Below are 21,249 nucleotides of genomic sequence, written 5' to 3'. Positions count from 1 at the left end.
TGATCAAGTACTTGAAAGCATTAGCAACCTTCTTAACGTACAATCAACATTTATTGGTGAAATCAGAAACCATAACCAATATTTATTTTATGGTCTTTATGAAGAAAATATATCTTTTTCTTGTTTATATACAAGCGTAATAAGAAAGTGATATATGTTTTAGTGTGGATTCTGAATATTTAGAACATTGTGACTGGAGTAGTCTATCGTAATAGCCTAGCAACAGGTAACCAATAACACGCTCTATCAAGACAGTTAACAATAGTGAGTAATTATAAGTTCGTGAGAATGGTTTCATGCCGTTTTAAAGCAATATTAAAGCAATATCAGGGCGGGGGGTACCAGAAACGGGCTTCAAATATTGTACCCATGTCGGGAATCAAACCCGGGTCTTTGCGACGAGCGAACGCTTTAACCACTGGGCTACCCCACCGTCCCAGTTTACAATATCAGATAACAAATTTATATGGATGAGATAAACAACAAACACCTATTCTACATTAAGGGCAAATACACTTAATCATACGTTCGATTGGAGTCGGAGTATATAATTTTGAACGTACAAATAACCTCAAACTATATTGTTTAGATAATACCTTATACTGATTCATAATATATACTGCAGTATATCTGTATCACATGCACTCATCTCCACTTTCAAATGTTAACTTTGCACATTATTGCCTTCGACGATATTGCACATTACAATACGCTAACCCTACACTCAACATGTATGAGAACCATCCGGCTTGGGTATTATCCGCTTGTTCTTAGCCGATCAATGTAGAAAACACCTTTTGTGAATGCAAAGTTACCATCTTGTCTGTCTTAGGAATTGCTTTCACAGTGGTTCAACAATGAACCTTTCGTTTTGTAAACGAAGTATATTAATGACAGTAATGATGTGTATGGGATAAGTAAGGAAAACACTTAGTAAGGGCTCGGAACAATTCTGTGACTATTATTTTACTGATAGACCTTCTATATATAATACTCGACTAAACTGACTTACAAGTTTTTCAATGAGGAATGAGAAAACACTGATTTAAAATAAATACCCTTGTGTGCAGGATATTATAATTATTATTACTGCTATTACTACTATTATTATTATTATTATTATTATTATTGTATTGTGAGCCGATAACCTGTATCACTGACTGTAAACGAATTACGACAAGGCTGTGTATGGGATAAGTAAAGAAAACACTTAGTAAGGGCTCGGAACAATTCTGTGACTATTATTTTACTGATAGACCTTCTATATATAATACTCGACTAAACTGACTTACAAGTTTTTCAATGAGGAATGAGAAAACACTGATTTAAAATAAATACCCTTGTGTGCAGGATATTATAATTATTATTACTACTATTATTATTATTATTATTATTATTATTGTATTGTGAGCCGATAACCTGTATCACTGACTGTAAACGAATTACGACAAGGCTGTGTATGGGATAAGTAAGGTAAACACTTAGTAAGGGGTCGGAATTATTCTGTGGCTGAGTGATATGTTATTTCCTTGAGCCAAATACAACTTGTGATCCGTCCCTCTCATAATGGCAGCAAGCCGACTAAATCCACTGATGGACATGACCAGAGTGTCGCACATGGACAGAATATACTGATCAAGAATCACCTTCTCCATTGAAGAACACTCATATTTCACCGGTGGTTTATCAATATGAAGAACATCCCCTTTTACCTCGAGATAGGATTTGGGGAAAGATTTTCGAAATAGTTCCCTGATATCATCGGAATCCGTTGCAATGAATAACTTATCACGACCCAGGTGTAACCTCTGTTTGAAGAACCTGACCAGAGCTTTTCGATCGGGACGGTTCGCCAATATGCTATCTCTTGGAATTGTCAGACTTTTACCCATACGTATGTGCGCACACACCAGTTTGTGGTAATTTGGGCCAATGCTACCAAGTATGCCATTCAGTGCATTTTGAGTTTTAGGTGAAAGTTTAAACAGTTTTTCCAGTGCGTATTTGTATATATCGAGGTGGCTTAACTTCTTGGCCCAAAGTACTCTTTTAAACAAAGGGTTTTTCATAAGAGAATAGACATAATCGATGTTTCCCGTGTACATCAATACATCTTTCTGAAACAATGCTTCCAAATCACTTCTTTCGAATAAAACAAGCTTACGATTTCCAAAACTAACGAACCAGTCCTTTCTCTTGCTTTCAAATAAGTTCATATCTATAGTCCAATTAACGTCCCTTGGAACTATAAACTCAGAGAGGTCACAAGGCCTTATCATACTAATGCCAAACCTGCGTCCAAGCATTTCAGACAAGACATACGCTGTTACCATCCCCTTTTGTCTGTCAGCATACCCCCCACAGTGACTTGTATTACATGTATAAATTACATATTTGTCTTCGATTGTCCCCCTTTCTTCTTGCTTTCTGAATGTAAAACGCAGATGCGTGTTATGTCTGCTCCTGGCTTCTGTTTTCTTTGATTTTCCTTCAGTCCTTGATTGCGTAGCATACATGTAGGAACAAACCATAACACCAGCCATTAATGTGAAAATCATCCATTGACGACATAATGTCTGAAACAAAGTGAACAAAATGAAATTACAATGATACAGATTTAGTAAAATCAATAAAGTGAGTGAGTGAGTATGGTTTTACGCCGCTTTTAGCAATAATCCAGCAATTTCACGGCGTTGGACACCAGAAATGGACTTCACACATTGTACCCATGTCGGGAACCAGGGTCTTCGGCGTGACGAGCGAACGCTCCAACCACTAGGCTACCCGACCGCCCCTAATATCAATATAAGATATGTCAATATGAAATATGTGTATTAATGTTAATGATAGTAATTATAATAATTAGAGCTGGATCAGAAGGGATAAAAGAATGGTGAGTCAGTGTTTTTCATAGTGTGCACGGACAATATGTTTTATGCAGTATGATTTTAATCTATGTTCATGAAACTATATCTGATCAGAATGATCTAAATCGTTGCAGTATGATGTGATTTCAGTTATCCATAATATAATTTTGACCGTTACTTTTGCCTTTCACGCCCAATCACTTTACCAACAAATGGTCTATGTAAGGGGTCGAATAAAAGCCCAAAGAATGTAATTTCAACATCAAGAGGTCCTGGGTTACCAATAGATAGAAAGACATCAGAATCAATAAAAAACAAAACCACTCATCACTTTTCTGCATACTGTTATGGGAGAAATCGCCACAATACTGATGCATCTTAGTTCAATATAGTGTCTGAAACACTCACCTTTCGAAATATACCTGGCCACATATAACCCTCTTTTAAGATGTTGATAAGTTTTACCATGTCGATACTGAAAATATTGAATCATTGTTTAGTAAACATTAGACACCATTAATAAAGATGTTGTAACTCATATCTATTCTTTGAGTAATCAAGATGTTTTAAATTAAAACACACACCCAGACACCTTTTATTTTTTTAATTCACTTAGTCAATTCTATTGAGTAGCAAGGCGTGGTTTTAATATTTCAGTCAAAAGCTCAATAATCATGGCATCCTTGTCCTTCGTGGCTCTCTGTAAATATTTCATGCCCAGAAATCAATGGATAAAGGCCTACTCAAACGTACTGCGTTTTCAAATTACAAATGGAACCCGATAACCGATGCACTGAACACCATTTATAACGATGACTTTACAGATATATCCTACGGGCGGTCAAGAATTTCTTACATCATATCAGTCAAAGGTACGATAAACATAAAAGTATGATTATTACGGTTTGCAAAGTTGAAGGCATTGATTCGAAATATGTGAACAATCAGGAAATGTTCAAAATGTGACTGCCTCATGGAGATAAGCCAGTTCAACTAGTTTTCCTCAAGCTAGAAGAAGATGAAGGTTTTTTTCTGTTGATAAATCACGTCAATGCCTTCGAGGCCACTCGACTTATTCGGTAAACTACAGAATACCAACAGCAGTAGTGATATTGCTTATGTACATGCAACATTTAAATGGTTAATTGAAATTAGATTTACAGTGATAAATAGAGAGAGCATCATTCTTATAAGGGTACTGTTGTCGCCTTATTGTGTTGTGTTATGTGATAGTCATCTGGAAAGAGTTTATGGAAAGTAGACTCACATGGAATTAGTAAATCTAGTTTCCATATTGATTCCCCAGACCTCCTGACATACCATCATTAAACTAAGCATCACTACCGGGACTAGTTCTAGAACACACTATGCGGCGGCCATTGCCTTCCCTGCACCATGGCTACCGGGTCATCACAGGGTATTGACACACAGAACCGATTGTGATGAGCGAATGAGGGGATATGGTAAATACAGCTAAGAATGGGGACTACATTCCACGATTGATATTCAATTTCGTTATTAGGATGATGGAACCGTAACACATATGTATAACACTTACCTCAGACAGGCTGTGGTACAGCAGTGTGCATACTATGGTTGTTACCAGGTTCACGACGCAAAATCATCCAATCATTAAAAGGACAATGGTTTCGTTCCTCTTCAGTAAAGAAACAGGACGCAACTTGAAACAGATAATCAATAGAGTACGTTTCGGGTTAGTGAACAAGCTCAACACATAGCCGTCTAATTAATAAATGATGGTGAGAAAGAGAGTTGTTCTAGAGGCACCGAATGCAAATAATAGACAGATGGATGTGTGGCTGTATGGATGTCAACTTTGTATTATTAGGAACACAACGTTTCAGAGTATCATCATTCACCAGATAAAGGAGTAAGCATATACCCCGAAACGTAGTGCTCGTCATAATAAAGTTAACATCACAACATTCTCTCTCTTATGTTTATCACTTCTAAATGCCATTCAAAGACCAAATGCATTCCACATGAGCGGGCACACACGAGGGTTGGGAGGTAACAGTGTGTGGCCTGGTTGATGGCATGTCTGTCATCATATGCGGAGGTGGCCGCCGTGTATAGCCGGAATATTGCTGACGGAATATATTAAATAACATTTACTCAATCACTCATGATATCAATATTGTAACATGGACACGGTTTAGCAGTCTATTTGCATTTGTTGAATCAGCAGAGTCGTCAGCACTGTTTTCAGGTATTGGTATTTGTATTTCAACGTTAACAAATATGTCCGAATATAAATCAACAGTTATGAAAAACATACAGTTTCAAGCATAAATCAACCATGCATGTACAAATAAAAGCGACAAGACCCTTTCCATATTCATAAGAAATCCCGATTGAAAGATTCCGACTGTATCATGAGCACGTGTATATGAATCACTGTCAAATAGTGATGAATCCAGTTTTTCGCGATTAAGGTGAGTCGATCCTGCTCCACCTGTGGCACCCGTCACAAACACATACAAAGGCAAGTCAATAGTTCACCTGAAAAACACCCACGGGAACATGTGGTACAAGTCCAAATGAGGAATTGCATCAGACCTGATTTTTGTCACTGATGCCTCAAATTACAGCATTATCCCCATTTCTGGAAAATCTCTTGTTCCCTGTGGCACCCGTCACAAACACATACAAAGGCAAGTCAATAGTTCACCTGAAAAACACCCACGGGAACATGTGGTACAAGTCCAAATGAGGAATTGCATCAGACCTGATTTTTGTCACTGATGCCTCAAATTACAGCATTATCCCCATTTCTGGAAAATCTCTTGTTCTTCTTGTACCTCTTTAAAACCTGGAATTGTTTTGGGGAAAATAGCTCCGGGATCCCCACACCTTCAAAAACAAAAAGAGAGAATCTCCGGCAAAGCAGGAATTCTTATTAAATGTAACAAAAAAAGTAAACAAATACACATTCAATTAACTGGTAACGTATTTAGATAATTATTCATAATTAATAGTCAAGACATGATGTTGCGTTATGTAAGGGTCAAACTCATTACGATACAATATGATAACTGCCATGATTGCATAAAACATGCAGCTTTGTCAGGCAAAGTAACACTTGTTAACCTCTCATACAGGTAGTCATGTGTTATAATAATACACATGGCTGTAGTGTTTCTCAGTCTCGTAGCAATCATTTTGTATTTTATCTGGGGTTGCATTTTGTGCGTTTTATTACACTATGCTATCCTTGGTGAACACTGGTTAGTTCAGGTTGAATTGAGTCAATCCTGGTTTCCAGAGATGTGGCTGACTCGGGTCACTCAAATTCTAATAATCGGATGCACGTACTTGTATTTATACATTTTCAAACTTTGGAGGATGTGCAAATATTTCAAGGAGAGCGGAACGTCGGTGATTTAACCTCCTGGGCCCCGTTCCACAAAGCAATCTTAGTGCTAAGACTGCCGTAAGTCTATGTTAAGTTACGGCACCTTCAATTCCCAACCCAACCCCCCACCCACGAGTCGGCTTACATTAGATGTTTTGCTTTACTCAAAATGTTAAACAACAAACTTCAAATCAATCCAGGATATCAAAGCTTGTTTTTACAAAATGTGATGTAGAAAAGATGAAAGAGTATGTCCAATTTATTCAAGATGTCGGGCTCATTCTGCCAAAGAGTGATTCAAGAAGTCGATAGACTTAAACTGATTGTGTACATGTAAGGATTGGACGATCGTAGTCGTCGTAATCGAAAGTATAATTGGGTGTATATGTGTTTGTTATAGTTATAATTGTACCTCAAGTCTCTTAGCCGAATCGAAGTTATGGTAAAAGTTTAGATTCAAAACAAAAATGTTTGCTTATTGTTTAACGCCGCACGAAGAACCTACATTTTAGATATATGTCAATATAATGTGTGCTCGTACCAGTGCTTCATATGTATGTATGTATGTATGTATGTATGTATGTATGTATGTGCGTGCGTGCGTGCGTGCGTGCGTGCGTGCGTGCGTGCGTGCGTGCGTGTGTGTGTGTTTGTGTGTGTGGCATGTGCAAGTATATTGCATTTAACTAGGTATTTTCAATGTTATAGCTTTTTACCCTGCAAAGGCTTTTGACATGTTACAATACCTTTTATTTACTAGTAGGTTTTAGATATTTGCTTGGAATCAAATCATTGGATTTATGAAGCTTCAAAACATTTTGAGTATTTTGATTCCTGAATATTGGAAATATTATCCGAGCCTATTACATATCGATTCCCTGTGTCGTTATGACATTTGAAATTTGAAAACGCAGTACGTTTGAGTAGGCCTGTATCCATTGGTTTCTGAGGATGAAATGCCACGACGGACAAGGATGCTATGATTATTAAGCTTTTGACTGAAATATTATTCATATGTAATACCCCAAAGCAGGTTTAAAAAACGTCAATTGAAAAGCCTATGCCTTCCAAATCAAACTGTAAAATATCTGAGCATGTCTCACTTGTAAGTAGAACCTCTCACAGGGTTACAATGTGATAGTAAGATTCTTGGCAGCAGGTTTATAAATGTCGTGCCGAGGTATTTATCGATATACAATTAAAGCAAGCATGGTACATACTTTATCGATGCATGTTTTATTGCTTAAATGAGGGACATGATTTATTTATGAACAGAAATATCTCAATCGCGATGTCACTCCCTTGCAAAAATATAACCCCCCGTTAAATCTATGCTTTGTTTACAACTGTCGAATACATCAAAATACGATACATAAGACACAATCCTCGTCACTGACTTCATAGCCATAGCCATAATTAATCTGTTGTTCTATTAATAGTCTCTGTCGGTATATTTTCCCTTTTACCACAATTTTCCATTTCAGTTGGCTCGGCTATGTTGAAGCTGTTGTATGCACGTATAACAAAAGTCGGTCGAGTCGGCAACACCACTGCCTCATGCGTTTTGATACAGCTGATTAATGTGGTCCAATTAGATTTCATGTACCATGACCTTTCATGCGATAAACTATATATAAAACAAGTCACCATATTACATAAAATAAGAGTGGTCTGTGGTGTAGTGTACTACATACACCATGGAGTATGCTTGTCGTGAGAGGCGACTAACGGGATCGGGTGGTCAGGCTCGCTGACTTGGTTGATGCATGTCATCGTATCAAAATTCCGTGGATCGATGCTCATGATGTCAGTGGTCAAGACTCGATTATTCACAGACCGCCGTCATATAGCTAGAATATTGATGAGTGCGGCGTTAAACAACAAACATACACCACGGAGTATGGTTATCCATACTGTTTGTTGAGGCCAGTGTAATAATCTCACACCGCAGGTATGGGTTATCGGGTGACCTATATGCGGCAAGTTATACAATGACCATCACTTTCAGCGAGTATGAACTTACTGTTGGGGTATGGTGACAGGAGTTACCTCCCGTGGACTACGATAGCGTGATTATGTCAACAAATGCATGCAGGTCTTTGGCGTTTACCACTTTGGTAAACATTTCTTAGGAAAGTCAAGACAAGTTAGCATATATCCATGTGTAGTTGTGAATGTCGTGAGTTATGAGGAACAGGGAGTTCGATGTAATGCCCTATTTTAAAATTGACTTTGTTTGGCATGTGTTTGTGATCGCTGCAACCGGTGGTACAGGATACGCTCACTTTTCACATAGTATTATCAGTATTGATATTATAGTATTGACAGTGATTCATAAACACCTGCTCGTGTTACATTCGGAATCGTACGAAGGACTGTTCTAATGATTATGGAAAGGGTTTTGTCGCTTTTATTTATCTGTACGGCTTATCGTCGCTGAGATTTATGACCACAACAAGGACATGTGCAGTTGCAGAACATTACAGTCCAACATATTTCTGTTTCCAAGATGCAGTAAAAGGTTGGTCCAGTCGTCATAATTCGCTTTCCAGTGTTTGCAGATTCCCTTAAACGTGCAAGAATCAAAGTGATTCTTAGTTTGAATCCCAGTTTCTCCCCTATAATTGACTGAGTTTTGACTTGTTGGCCATGGTTGATTTGTATTAGAAAAGTTTATGGATTAGATTTGGAGTCACAATATTGTTTCGCGCAACGAGAAGAGAATGTGGCTGCAACGATACTTTTGGTTCATACTGCATGAGACCGGAATAGTCAATCACCCTACTCCAGAAACACATCGCCGACTTTAACAAACTTAAAAAGATAGCTAAACCTATCCGTGTATCGATCCCTATGACTACGAGAAACACTCTACAACTAATATGAAACCCCAATTAAAGTGATTGTTTCACGTAACTGTGTCAACTCATTTCGTTATTGGTTTGAATATGTACTGTTACTTGTGCAAGAACCGCTTCCGTGGTCTAATGATTGAGCGTCTACCCAGAGAGCGGAAGGTCCTGGTTCGATCCCCAGCTGCGTCAAACCGAAAGACGTTAAACAATCGTATTTCTCTTTCCGTGCCTGCCTTGGCATTAAGGGGATAAAACAAGGACTGGTCGGCTGGGGGTCAGTATTATGTGTTTAAGTGGGGTATACATATTAAACATCAGCATGGTGTCTCGGTGGGTTAGCACTATAAACCCGGTATTAATCCGGACTAGTACAAGCAGCAACACACATGCATGTCGCTTTATAAATGCAATACTCTTGAATGAGACATTAAATTCACCTGACATCACTTCATACCGCCTATCGAGAAGAACATTCTAGCAGATATTCTAATGATTCTCTATCTGTGTCAGTACAAACGTAGAACTAACAAATCATAATTTGATAGGGTTGTTAATGATACTGAAGTAGATATATATAACATAGTAGTAGGATGATGCACGATGTTTTACTTCTCCTTCAAGTATCGATCACAATCGCACACTAAGTAAAATTTTTAGATTCTTACCTTAAATGTATTCTTTAATAAATGTTACACCAAACACTAATTACTGGAGAAAATGAGCAGTGAAAACATAAATATTTTCATCCATTGTGCCATACTTGACACTGCCAACTGTAAATCATTAGTATGCAGGTATTTGGCCATCCTGTGTATTAAAAACATGGCTCACGCACTACAGATAAGTGCACATGCAAGTACCGTGATATCTATCTGATCAAGGTATCATGATATGTTTTGGTTTGTTTCTTGTTAAACGCCGGTCTCAGCAATATTACAGCTATATGACGGCGGTCTGCAAATAATCGAGTCTGGACCAGACAATCCAGTGATTGACATCATGAACATCAATCCACGCAATTGGGATCGATTACATGCATCAACTCAGTCAGCGAGTCTGACCACCCGATCCAGTTGGCCGCCTCTTACGGCAAGCATGGGTTGCTGAGCACCTATTCTACCCCAGTTCTTGACGGGTCTATCATGATAATTATGTATCAAATCGCACAGTTGGTGTATCGTCCCTATATAGATCATGACATTATGTATCCTTCAGTGGATCTCTGTGTCCTATAGGCGCCGATTGTCATACTGAAATGTTAAGTTAGCACTTTGTTGTCATATATGTGTTAATACAGTGCGCCCTCGCCTTCTACCCTCGAGCTGATATTGGGGTCTCGAGCTGAAATGGGGTATGATATCAAAACTACAATATAATAACCTCTTTATCATATATACCATGACATAAAATTGTAAAATGTATCTATTTGCAAATGCATGCAAAACATCTTCACCTTGTTTGGAAGTCATTGTCGCGGGAAAGCCAACTGAGCAGACGACGCACTAAGGGACGTAACTCTAATTTTTAACCCATGCGCTGATATCAGCCCGACAGGGGGTGTAATACGGGTCTGGTTATTACATCCCCTGTTTAATGACCGCATCCATGTTGGCTCCATCATGCAAAATGCCCCATATCATTGCCAGGCATGTGATGACGTAAATTGTCAGACAACATTGTGTCATTATGCGCTTCTGTTCAATGACACGTAACCGCTTTTAGGGTAATGAATATGGCGTAAAACTTCGCATCATATAATAAAGAACAATGTTTCATCTTATTTGATAGTGATTCATAGACACATGCTTATGATATAGTTCGGAATCGGAAAATGGACGGAGCTTTTAGTAGGTGTTTCTTATGGTAATTGAAAGGGATTTGTCACCTTTACTAACCGACATCCTACTCGGGAAGCAAGGGAGTAGTGACATTTCAGAATTTCATACCACATATCTTCGATGACATCCCCGTAAAGTTACAAAGGCTTGAGAATCTAAATAAGAGGCGAACGTGTTTGTGTGATGATGAATATGCTCTTTTCCGTCCAACTACCTGACATTACTTCAGATAAATTCAGCAAATCTCAATTTTTCATTTTCAAATTTAATCCCTTTGTCAGAGTATGATTTTAAGCACAAGAAATGCATCTGGAATTGTATTTAATAGTTCACATTATCATCATATGTTAGTCAATACATTTTAGTTAATAGTTCACATTAAAATTACATTTTAGTCAATACATTATAGTTAATAGTTCACATTATCATTATATATTAGTCAATACAATTTAGTTAATAGTTCACATTATCATTATATTTTAGTCAATACATTTAAGTTAATAGTTCACATTATCATTTTATTTTAGTCAGTATATTCAGCGAATTTAGTATATTCAGCATACACATGTTACAAGACGATAGCCACACGCGACGTATGACTTCAAATAATGGCTGATACTGCCGCTGTTGTACTCGGTAAACAAATAGGTTTATGAAAACATTGTCTTTTCTTGATACGGGGACAGTGGGAACTATTTCCGTATAAGGTTCTTGAGAACACTCGTAAGGCTGAAGCATTTTAAACTATCGTTCTGAAATAACCCCTTCAGTGTAGATAGCCCTGCAACCCTTTCTAGATAATTTGTATGCGTCTCCTTGTCTAAAGCCATAATCATGCTACGGTATTTAACATCTTGCCCAGGCGTTACATCAGTGAGATTACTGGCAGTGATAAAACCTATCACAGTGTGAGCATCATCTCAGTGCGGCACCGTATCAGCAATAGGTAGCCCTCTTAAAATCAATATAAAGAGATACACATATATTTCGAAGCAAGTGTTTGGTTTCATTATAAAACGAGTCATTCCAGGCATCAATACTTTTGTAAAGACTTGACGATGCTGATTCTGACAAAAAGAAAACAATAACAAACGATGCATGTGATTCAACTTTATATACATGGAGATGGACATCTACTAAATTTAAAACGCCAACGCGATTATCCACCGAAACAAATTCCATGACGAGACAGGACACTCGGCCTGGAGATGCCACCGTGAGGTGAGGTGACCTGTTCCGTAAAGTACATGTTACATGTGTAACAGAAACTGCTCTCATGGTTGTAAGGGAGACGGATGACACAGGAATGGTTACCTGCCATATCACCTACACCGACGTCTTTAGAAACGCACGGATCCATTCCTTGATATCCATTTGGGTGACTAGTCTTTGTGTGTTGTCATATTTGTAGGCCAATGGTCCCATTTTATCATAAAACACAATCCCACTAACTGACCTGACAGAAACGTGAATGATAACAGGTTGACCATTAGGTCTGTCTTTTGTTTCTTTAGAATGTGACATGCAAGGAATAAAATGAACTTCAGCTACATTAGCATCTGGTAATGTGTTCCCATCATAGTCACAGACAAGAATAGTATCGCGAATCTTCTGCTCCAAAGTCTTTTTTAAATAATCTTGATTATTGATTACAACAGGGTCGGGTCGGGATGTTTTAGATGCATACCCATGTTCCGTGCAAGAAATCTCGTTTACTCCATATAAATAGGAACCCCCGCCTTCAAGTTTGGTGAATGCGGTTATATATTCTGCAAGTTTAAAACTATTAAGTATGGAACAAGCAAGTTCCTCATCACTTTCCTTTGAAAGAAAGTGACCCTTCATTTCAATTGATCTGCTTTCGTGCACATGCTTGAGGTCATCCGCACATACGATTCCTGAAAGTCTGTGGAAGGTTTCACTTAATCTTCTTTTTGTTCTCAAAAAGCTCCGAAGTGTTTCTGCTGTCGGTTCTATTATACAATCATCAAGTGCAATCTTTGTATTGAAGTTTGAAGTTGTCACCGCGGAAGCGGCACTGACGAAAAGAGACAGAAAGTCATGAAAACATTGTAGTTCTGTGTGACTGCTTAGTCGTTGTTTCTTATACACATCACTAAACATGTTGCCGTCCTGAATCAAGCCATTTAGCTTTATGTCCACAAACTCATCAAATGCGCCAGTGAAAAAATCACCTGGTACTAAACCAACAAGATGAATCAGCACGTATCCCCCGTTTGAATTACGCAGTGCCGAGACGTTTCTTGACAGTTCCTGAATTTTATTTTCCCTTTTCTCTCTCTTTTTCTTTCTAGCGTCTTTCTCGTGTACAGCGGCACCGTACAGGTAGCTAACGTCAATTCCCATCGACAGGACGTTGCTTGCTGAAGAGACAAGCTGTACAAAAGTACGAACTGCTTCTTCACACCTGGCTCTGTGTTCACTGAAAAGTAAGAGTTAAACTGTCTTAGTCTTAGTAAACAATAAGAAAGTATATTGATGACAGGAAACATAGTTCAGGCAGGACATACACAACGAATACCTATTAACAATAACTTGTCATATTGACAAGAAAAAACCCTCTCTCCTTACCATATATCTAATCCTTCCAGAATGAGTTAGTGAATATCGTTTTACGCCGCTTTTAGCAATATTCAACCGATATCACTGGACACCAGAAATGGGCTTCGCACATTGTACCCATGTGGGGAATGGAACCCGGGTATTTGGCGTGACGAGCGAACACTTTAACCATAGACAACCCTACCGCCCCTACTACTTTAAGATAGATATTGTACAGAATTGCATTTCTGTATCATAAGCAGTTGCTAGGATTCTATAACGGGATTATGATGCGCAAGTCAGTGCATTTTGATATAATATTATTTTGTGATTAATATCAACGTCTTTTCTCACCCTGTACCATAAATTCATAAGCATAGGTTTATTAGCTAAAGGTTTCTAAAATTAATTCTGTAGTAAATGTACTTGCACAAGACAGTGGACAAGTAAGTCAAAGGAGAGAGTTATTGTTGTTTTCCGCACCAGTTAATACAATAGCACATTTACCCAAACTATTTCATCAGAAAAAAATAGAAATGTAAAGCCGTAATATTTTAATTATAATATAAATTATGATAAAATAATAAATAAAAATAAAAATAACAATAATAATTTTATATTATCACAATAAGAGTGTTCAAGCGCCATATTCAAGTACATGTATTCAGTCCTCGCAGTGTGTGTCCTACTTACAACAGACACTCTGTGTGCAGTACTTGTGGAGCTGTTAGACGCATATCAGTTGATGTTGTAATGTAACCTTCCCTGCTGTATGGCACAGCGTCCGATCTGACACAGACGTGGACACATTGTACTCCTGATTGTATATGACTAGTATCCCTTCTCTTTGTTAACAGTATATCCCGATGTTTCTCATAAACAGAAACAATATCGAAACCCACTGGTACGCTGCTTCCTGCTCTGAGATATTTGACACAGCCGTCTTTCATACAGACAGTGACACACTTGAATCCTGGTGGTATATGATCACCACGTGCCACATAACGCACTTCTTCGTCTTTGTCATACACAGTTACACGATCAGAGCCTGGTAGTATTTCATTTCCACAATAATCACATAGTAGCATGACACTGAAACACCTCGTAATGTACACAGTATAATATGAAAACTGTTTCGCGCTGACTCGTACAGGGTGTATATGTAAAAGATTAATGTTTCCGGGTCAAATAGTTTCCTGAGGAAAGAAATCCATAAGGGAAAATAGTCCAGTTTTAGTAAGATACTGGCTATGGTAATTATATCCTTGGCAAAAAAATCCACTGAAAATTTGTACGTGAGATATTACTCCCTGGAACGAAACACCTTTTTGAAGCTGCCAACGCACAAAGCAACATCCGGGTCACTGTGTTTAGGTCACAGTGACCTTATAAGCTCAGGTGTCCATTAGTTCATATATGACCCGCAGTAGAGAAAGGAAGGTAGTAGCAACAACTGTGCTTTTGTCAGACAGCAAATAATAATTTCATTGGCAGGGAGGTTACCTGTTAAGTATGTCGTTGATGCGCCAGTACTTTGATCGTGTGGCCTGTTTCACCCAGCCTAGTGACACCTGCACATTACCTAAGGGATGGCCGACTGACCCAGATAATCACTACGATGTTAACATCGTCGAATAAACAAACGTATCCGAAGGAACTGCACGCTAACGCTTTGCATGGATGAGTTACAAAGAGATGTATGTACACACTGAGGTCATCACGTACTGACGGAGCGCGAGTTTGAGAACAGTACACAGACAGACAGACAATAGTTTATTAACGTCTCACTCCTGTACATACATAAAACAGCTTAGATAAAATGTACAGAACCATTCAATAGAATTATTAGAGACGAATTGTCACAGAATTTATACATAAATGATATAAAGATGATATAGTAAAAAGTTATCCATATAAAAGATGTTTTCTACGATTAAGAATTAAAAAGCAGACTTTGGCAAGTATAAAACACACACTGGAGTCACTGAAAATAAAACAAAGTTTGTCGATATCAGGCATATCTAAAACATTATAAGATTTAGCAATACATTCATTTAAAAGAGTTGCCCTGATATCATCATATAATGCGCAGTGAAACAAAACATGGACCTCGTCTTCTACGCTGTCATGACAGTGAAAACATTTTCTATTATTGACAGGTACACCTTCGTATCGACCGGTTTCCACTCGAATAGGAGCCACTCCACATCTAAACTTGGCTAGTGCCGATCTATAGTTTCTGGGCATCTTATTTAAAACATAGTATTCTGTCCCATATACTTGTTTGTAACATCGATACATTCTCAATTTATTAAGCCCATTTCGCCCCTCTTCCTTTCTTAACATATCACTCCAATATTCATTTTTACACCATTGGTCCACCTGTGTACAAAAGGAAAATTTATCAATAAAACCTGTGGCGTTTAATAGATGTCCTAAATCCATATTACTAAACTTCTTTCTTACCCTACCATTCCAATTTTTACAACCATTTACAGCGTATCTATCAGCCCAGTTAAACACGTGTTTGTTTAACCTACTAGACATATTCTTAAGGCGACACCATTGTCTTGCTACACTTTTCCACTGTCTGACAACAGGCGGCATCCATCCCATGTCCCCATTTATAGCGACGTTAGGGGCGTATTTGCCGAGTCCCAAATAAAATCTAATGGCTCTATGGTGTACAGCATTTATTGCTGACACATCATAATTACCCCAGATAGCTATAGCCGCCCCGTAGTCAAGAACAGACCGCACCATACTATCGTACAATTTGGAATAGGTTTGGAAATGCATACCGCCTATTGTCTTAACTTTGGATATCAACAGACCCAAAGCCCTATTAGCAGACTTTGCTGCTGCACGTGCCATTGCAATAAAATCTAAGTGGTCTGTGAACAGTAGACCAAGATAATTATACTTAGCAGCAATGTCTAAAATCATATTTCCGACATCAAAAACATGCTTCGTCTGTATGACAGACGGATTTCTAAAATGGACAATTTTAGACTTTTCCTTATTTATCTCTATCTTATTTGTGCAACACCAAGTATGTAAAACATCTAACAGTAGACTGAGATCAGCTTCATTCTCAGCTAGCAATGCTAAATCATCTGCATATGCTAATGCTGCAATATTAAAATTGCCTACAGTTACACCAATATTAAGACTGTTGAGAGTATATAATAAATCATTTCTGAACAAGTTAAAAAGCAAGGGCGATAACAAACACACATGTAACAAGGCGAATCTTGATCTAGTAATTGGAAGCATTATCAACCTTCTTAACGTACAATCAACATTTATTGGTGAAATCAGAAACCAAAAGAAATATTTATTTTATGGTCTTTGGTCAAATGGATTAATTTTGTATAGATTTGTGTACTCCTTGTGAAGAAAATATATCTTTGTCTTGTTTATATACAAGCGTAATAAGAAAGTGATATATGTTTTAGTGTTGATTCTGAATATTTATAACATTGTGACTGGAGTAGTCTATCCTGATAGTCTAGCAACTGGTAACCAATAACACGCTCTATATACACAGTTAACAATAGTGAGTGAGTGCGTGAGTGAGAATGGTTCCATGCCGTTTTAAAGCAATATTCCAGCAATATCAGGGCGGGGGACACCAGAAACGGGCTTCAAATATTGTACCCATGTCGGGAATCGAACCCGGGTCCTTGCGACGAGCGAACACTTTAACCACTAGGCTACCCCACCGCCTCAGTTTACAATATCAGATTACAAATTTATAGGGATGAGATAAACAACAAACAACTATTCTACATTAAGAGCAAAAACACTTAATCATACGTTCAATTAGAGTCGGTGTAACAGTGTGAACAAAATTCGATATAATTTTGAATGTACAAATAACCTCAAACTATATTGTTTTGATAGTACCTTATATTGATTCATAATATATACTGCAGTATATCTGTATCACATGCACTCATCTCCACTTTCAAATGTTAAATTTGCACATTATTGATACACGTGTGCCTTCGACGATATTGTACATTACAATACGCTAACCCTACACTTAACATGTATGAGAACCAGATCATCCGGCTTGGGTATTATCCGCTTGTTCTTAGCCGATCAATGTAGAAAAACACCTTTTGTGAATGCAAATTTATCATCTTGTCTGTCCCAGGATTTGCTTTCGCAGTGGTTCAACAATGAACCTTTCGTCTTGTAATCGAAGTACATGTATATTAATTACAGTAAGGATGTGTATGGGATAAGTAAGGAAAACATTTAGTTACCGGTCAGAACATGTCTGTGGCCGAGTGATATGTTATTTCCACGAGCCAAATACAATTCGTGATCCGTCCCTCTCATAATGGCAGCAAGCCGGCTAAAGCCACTGATGGACGTGACTAGAGTGTCGCACATGGACAGAATATACTGATCCAGAATCACCTTCTCCATTGAAGAACACTCATATTTCATCGGTGGTTTATCAATATGAAGAACATCCCCTTTTACCTCTAGATAGGATTTGGGGAAAGATTTACGAAATTGTTTCCTGACATCATCGGAATCCGTTGCTATGAATAACTTATCACGACCCAGGTGTAACCTCTTTTTGAAGAACCTGACCAGAGCTGTTTGATTTGGACGGTTCGCCCTTATGCTATCTCTTGGAATTGTCAGACTTTTACCCATACGTATGTGCGCACACACCAGTTTGTGGTTATTTGGGCCAATGCTTCCAAGTATGCCATTCAGTGTATTTTGTGTTTTAGGTGAAAGCTTAAACAATTTTTCCAGTGCGTTTTTGAATATATCGAGGTGGCTTAACTTCTTGGCCCAAAGTACTCTTTTAAACAAAGGGTTTTTCATAAGAGAATAGACATAATCGATGTTTCCCGTGTACATCAATACATCTTTCTGAAACAATGCTTCCAAATCACTTCTTTCGAATAAAACAAGCTTACGATTTCCAAAACTAACGAACCAGTCCTTTCTCTTGCCTTCAAATAAGTTCATATCTATAGTCCAATTAACGTCCCTTGGAACTATAAACTCAGAGAAGTCACACGGCCTTATCATACTAATGCCAAACTTGCGTCCAAGCATTTCAGACAAGACATACGCTGTTACCATCCCCTTTTGTCTGGATGCATACCCTCCACAGTGACTTGTATTACATGTATAAACTACATATTTGTCTTCGATTGTCCCCCTTTCTTCTTGTTTTCTGAATGTAAAACGCAGATGCGTGTTATGTCTGCTCCTGGCTTCTGTTTTCTTTGATTTTCCTTCAGTCCTTGATTGCGTAGCATACATGTAGGAACAAACCACAACACCAGCCATTAATGTGAAAATCATCCATTGACGACATAATGTCTGAAACAAAGTGAACAAAATGAAATTACAATGATACAGATTTAGAAATATTAAAAAAGTGAGTGAGTGAATATGGTTATACGCCGCTTTTAGCAATATTCCAGCAATATCACGGCGGGGGACACCAGAAATGGGCTTCACACATTGTACCCATGTCGGGAATCGAACCCAGGTCTTCGGCGTGACGAGCGAACGCTTTAATCACTAGGCTACCCGACCGCCCCTAATATCAATATAAAATATGTCAATATAAAATATGTGTATTAATGTTAATGATAGTAATTATTATTATTATCGTCTTCTATCGCGCTGGATCAGAAGGGATAAAAGAATGGTGAGTCAGTGTTTTTCATAGTGCGCACGGACAATATGTATTATGCAGTATGATTTTAATCTATGTTCATGAAACTATATCAGAATGATCTAAATCTTTGCAGTTACCCATCATATAATTTTAACCGTTACTTTTGCCTTTAACGCCCAATCACTATACCAACAAATGGTTTATGTAAGGGGCCCAATAAAAGCCCAAAGAATGCAATCTCAACATCAAGAGGTCCTGGGTTACCAATAGATAGAAATACATCAGAATCAATAAAACACAAAACCACTCATCTCTTTTCTGCATACTGTTATGGGAGAAATCGCCACAATACTGATGCATCTTAGTTCAATATAGTGTCTGAAACACTCACCTTTCGAAATATACCTGACCACATAAAACCCTCTTTTAAGATGTTGATAAGTTTTCCCATGACGATACTGAAACATTTGAATCATTGTTTAGTAAACATTAGACACCATAAATAAAGATGTTGTAACTCATATCTGTTCTTCGAGTAATCAAGATATTTTCAATTAAAACACCCACCCACACACCTTTTATTTTTCAATTCACGTAGTCAATTCTATTGAGTAGCAAGGCGTGTTTTTTTATATTTCAGTCAAAAGCTTAATAATCATAGCATCCTTGTCCGTCGTGGCTCTCTGTAAATATTTCATCCTCAGAAACCATTGGATATAGGCCTACTCATACGTACTGCGTTTTTTAATTTCAAATGTCATAACGACACAGGGAATCGATATGTAATGGGCTCGGATATTATTTCCAATATTCAGGAATCAAATACTCAAAATGTTTTGAAGCTTCATAAATCCAATGATTTGATTCCAAGCAAACACCGAAAACCTAGTAAATAAAAGGTATTGTAACATGTCAAAAGCTATAACCTTAAAAATACCTGGTTAAATGCAATAAATTTGCACATGCCACACACACACACACACACGCACGCACGCATGCATGCACGCGCGCACGCGAGCACGCACGCACGCACACACGCACACTTACTTTATTGCGCACATAAATCACAAAGTAATGACTCACATTTCTGCACTGATCTGTAACTCCGGCAAACCAAGATTGGAATCCGATAACCGATAGACTGAACACCATCTATAACGGTGACTTTACAAATATATCCTACGGGTGGTCAAGAATTGCTTATATCATATCAGTCAAAGGTACGATAAGCATAAACGTATGATTATTACGGTTTGCAAAGTTGAAGGCATTGATTCGAAATATGTGAACTATCATGAACAGTTCAAAATTTGACTGCCTCATGGAGATAAGCGAGTTCAACTAGTTTTCCTCAAGCTAGTAGAAGACGGAGGTGTTTTTCTGTTGATAAATCATGTCAATGCCTTCGAGGCCCTTGGACTTATTCGGTAAACTACAGAATACCAACAGCAGTAGTGATATTGCTTATGTACATTACCTATTACATTACATTGCTTATGGCATTTAAATGGTTAATTAAAATTAGATTTACAATGATAAATAGAGAGAGCATCATTCTTATAAGGGTACTGTTGTCGCCTTATTGTGTTGTGTTATGTGATAGTCATCTGGAAAGCGTTTATGGAAAGTAGACTCACATGGAATTAGTAAATCTAGTTTCCATATGGATTCCCCAGACCTCATGACATACCATCATTAAACTAAGCATCACTACCGGGCCGGCTAGTTCTAGAACACACTATGCGGCGGCCATTGACTTCCCTGCACCATGGCTACCAGGTCATCACAGGGTATTGACATACAGAACCGATTGTGATGAGCGAATGAGGGGATACGGTAAATACAGCTAAGAATGGGGACTACATTCCTCGATTCATATTTAATTTCGTTATTCGGATGGTGCAACCGTAACACATATGTACAACACTTACCTCAGACAGGCTGTGGTACAGCAGTGTGCATACTATGGTTGTTACCAGGTTCACGACGCAAAATCACCAATCATTAAAAGGACAATGGGTTTGTTCCTCTTCAGTAAACATAATCAATAGAGTACGTTTCGGGTTAGTGAACAAGCTCAACACAT

The 21,249-nt window shown here is 38.0% G+C and overlaps 3 protein-coding genes across 3 annotated transcripts; all 3 read right to left on the bottom strand.

Annotated features, from left to right (window-relative positions):
* Positions 1-1,456: 1,456 nt before the first annotated feature.
* Positions 1,457-4,474, bottom strand: LOC139448506 (uncharacterized). Its single transcript, XM_071230065.1, has 3 exons — positions 4,426-4,474; positions 3,276-3,342; positions 1,457-2,576 (listed from the first exon to the last, which is right to left on the bottom strand). Exons 2-3 carry the CDS (start codon positions 3,333-3,335, stop codon positions 1,482-1,484), a joined length of 1,155 nt encoding a protein of 384 aa, XP_071086166.1. The 5' UTR covers positions 3,336-3,342; positions 4,426-4,474; the 3' UTR covers positions 1,457-1,481.
* Positions 4,475-12,040: 7,566 nt separating this feature from the next.
* LOC139447703 (uncharacterized) lies at positions 12,041-15,080 on the bottom strand. The gene is made up of 2 exons (XM_071229150.1): positions 15,002-15,080; positions 12,041-13,379 (listed from the first exon to the last, which is right to left on the bottom strand). Exon 2 carries the CDS (start codon positions 13,301-13,303, stop codon positions 12,263-12,265), a length of 1,041 nt encoding a protein of 346 aa, XP_071085251.1. The 5' UTR covers positions 13,304-13,379; positions 15,002-15,080; the 3' UTR covers positions 12,041-12,262.
* A 2,387-nt stretch (positions 15,081-17,467) lies between these two features.
* LOC139447633 (uncharacterized) lies at positions 17,468-18,851 on the bottom strand. Its single transcript, XM_071229045.1, has one exon. It carries the CDS (start codon positions 18,839-18,841, stop codon positions 17,765-17,767), a length of 1,077 nt encoding a protein of 358 aa, XP_071085146.1. The 5' UTR covers positions 18,842-18,851; the 3' UTR covers positions 17,468-17,764.
* Positions 18,852-21,249: the final 2,398 nt, after the last annotated feature.

The sequence above is a fragment of the Haliotis cracherodii genome, unplaced genomic scaffold, assembly GCF_022045235.1.
Source record: "Haliotis cracherodii isolate W230 unplaced genomic scaffold, xgHalCrac1.p SCAF_7, whole genome shotgun sequence".
NCBI lineage: Eukaryota > Metazoa > Mollusca > Gastropoda > Lepetellida > Haliotidae > Haliotis > Haliotis cracherodii.
This window is presented reverse-complemented; position numbering and strand designations above follow the sequence as displayed.

Bases quoted from the DNA above. Each gene is read 5' to 3' on its own strand.
- LOC139448506 (XM_071230065.1), bottom strand. From the start codon at position 3,335: ATGGTAAAACTTATCAACATCTTAAAAGAGGGTTATATGTGGCCAGGT. The intron at 2,577-3,275 runs GTGAGTGTTTCA...ACTTTGTTTCAG, and splicing joins GGCCAGGTATATTTCGAAAG to ACATTATGTCGTCAATGGAT.
- LOC139447703 (XM_071229150.1), bottom strand. From the start codon at position 13,303: ATGGGAATTGACGTTAGCTACCTGTACGGTGCCGCTGTACACGAGAAA.
- LOC139447633 (XM_071229045.1), bottom strand. From the start codon at position 18,841: ATGATTTTCACATTAATGGCTGGTGTTGTGGTTTGTTCCTACATGTAT.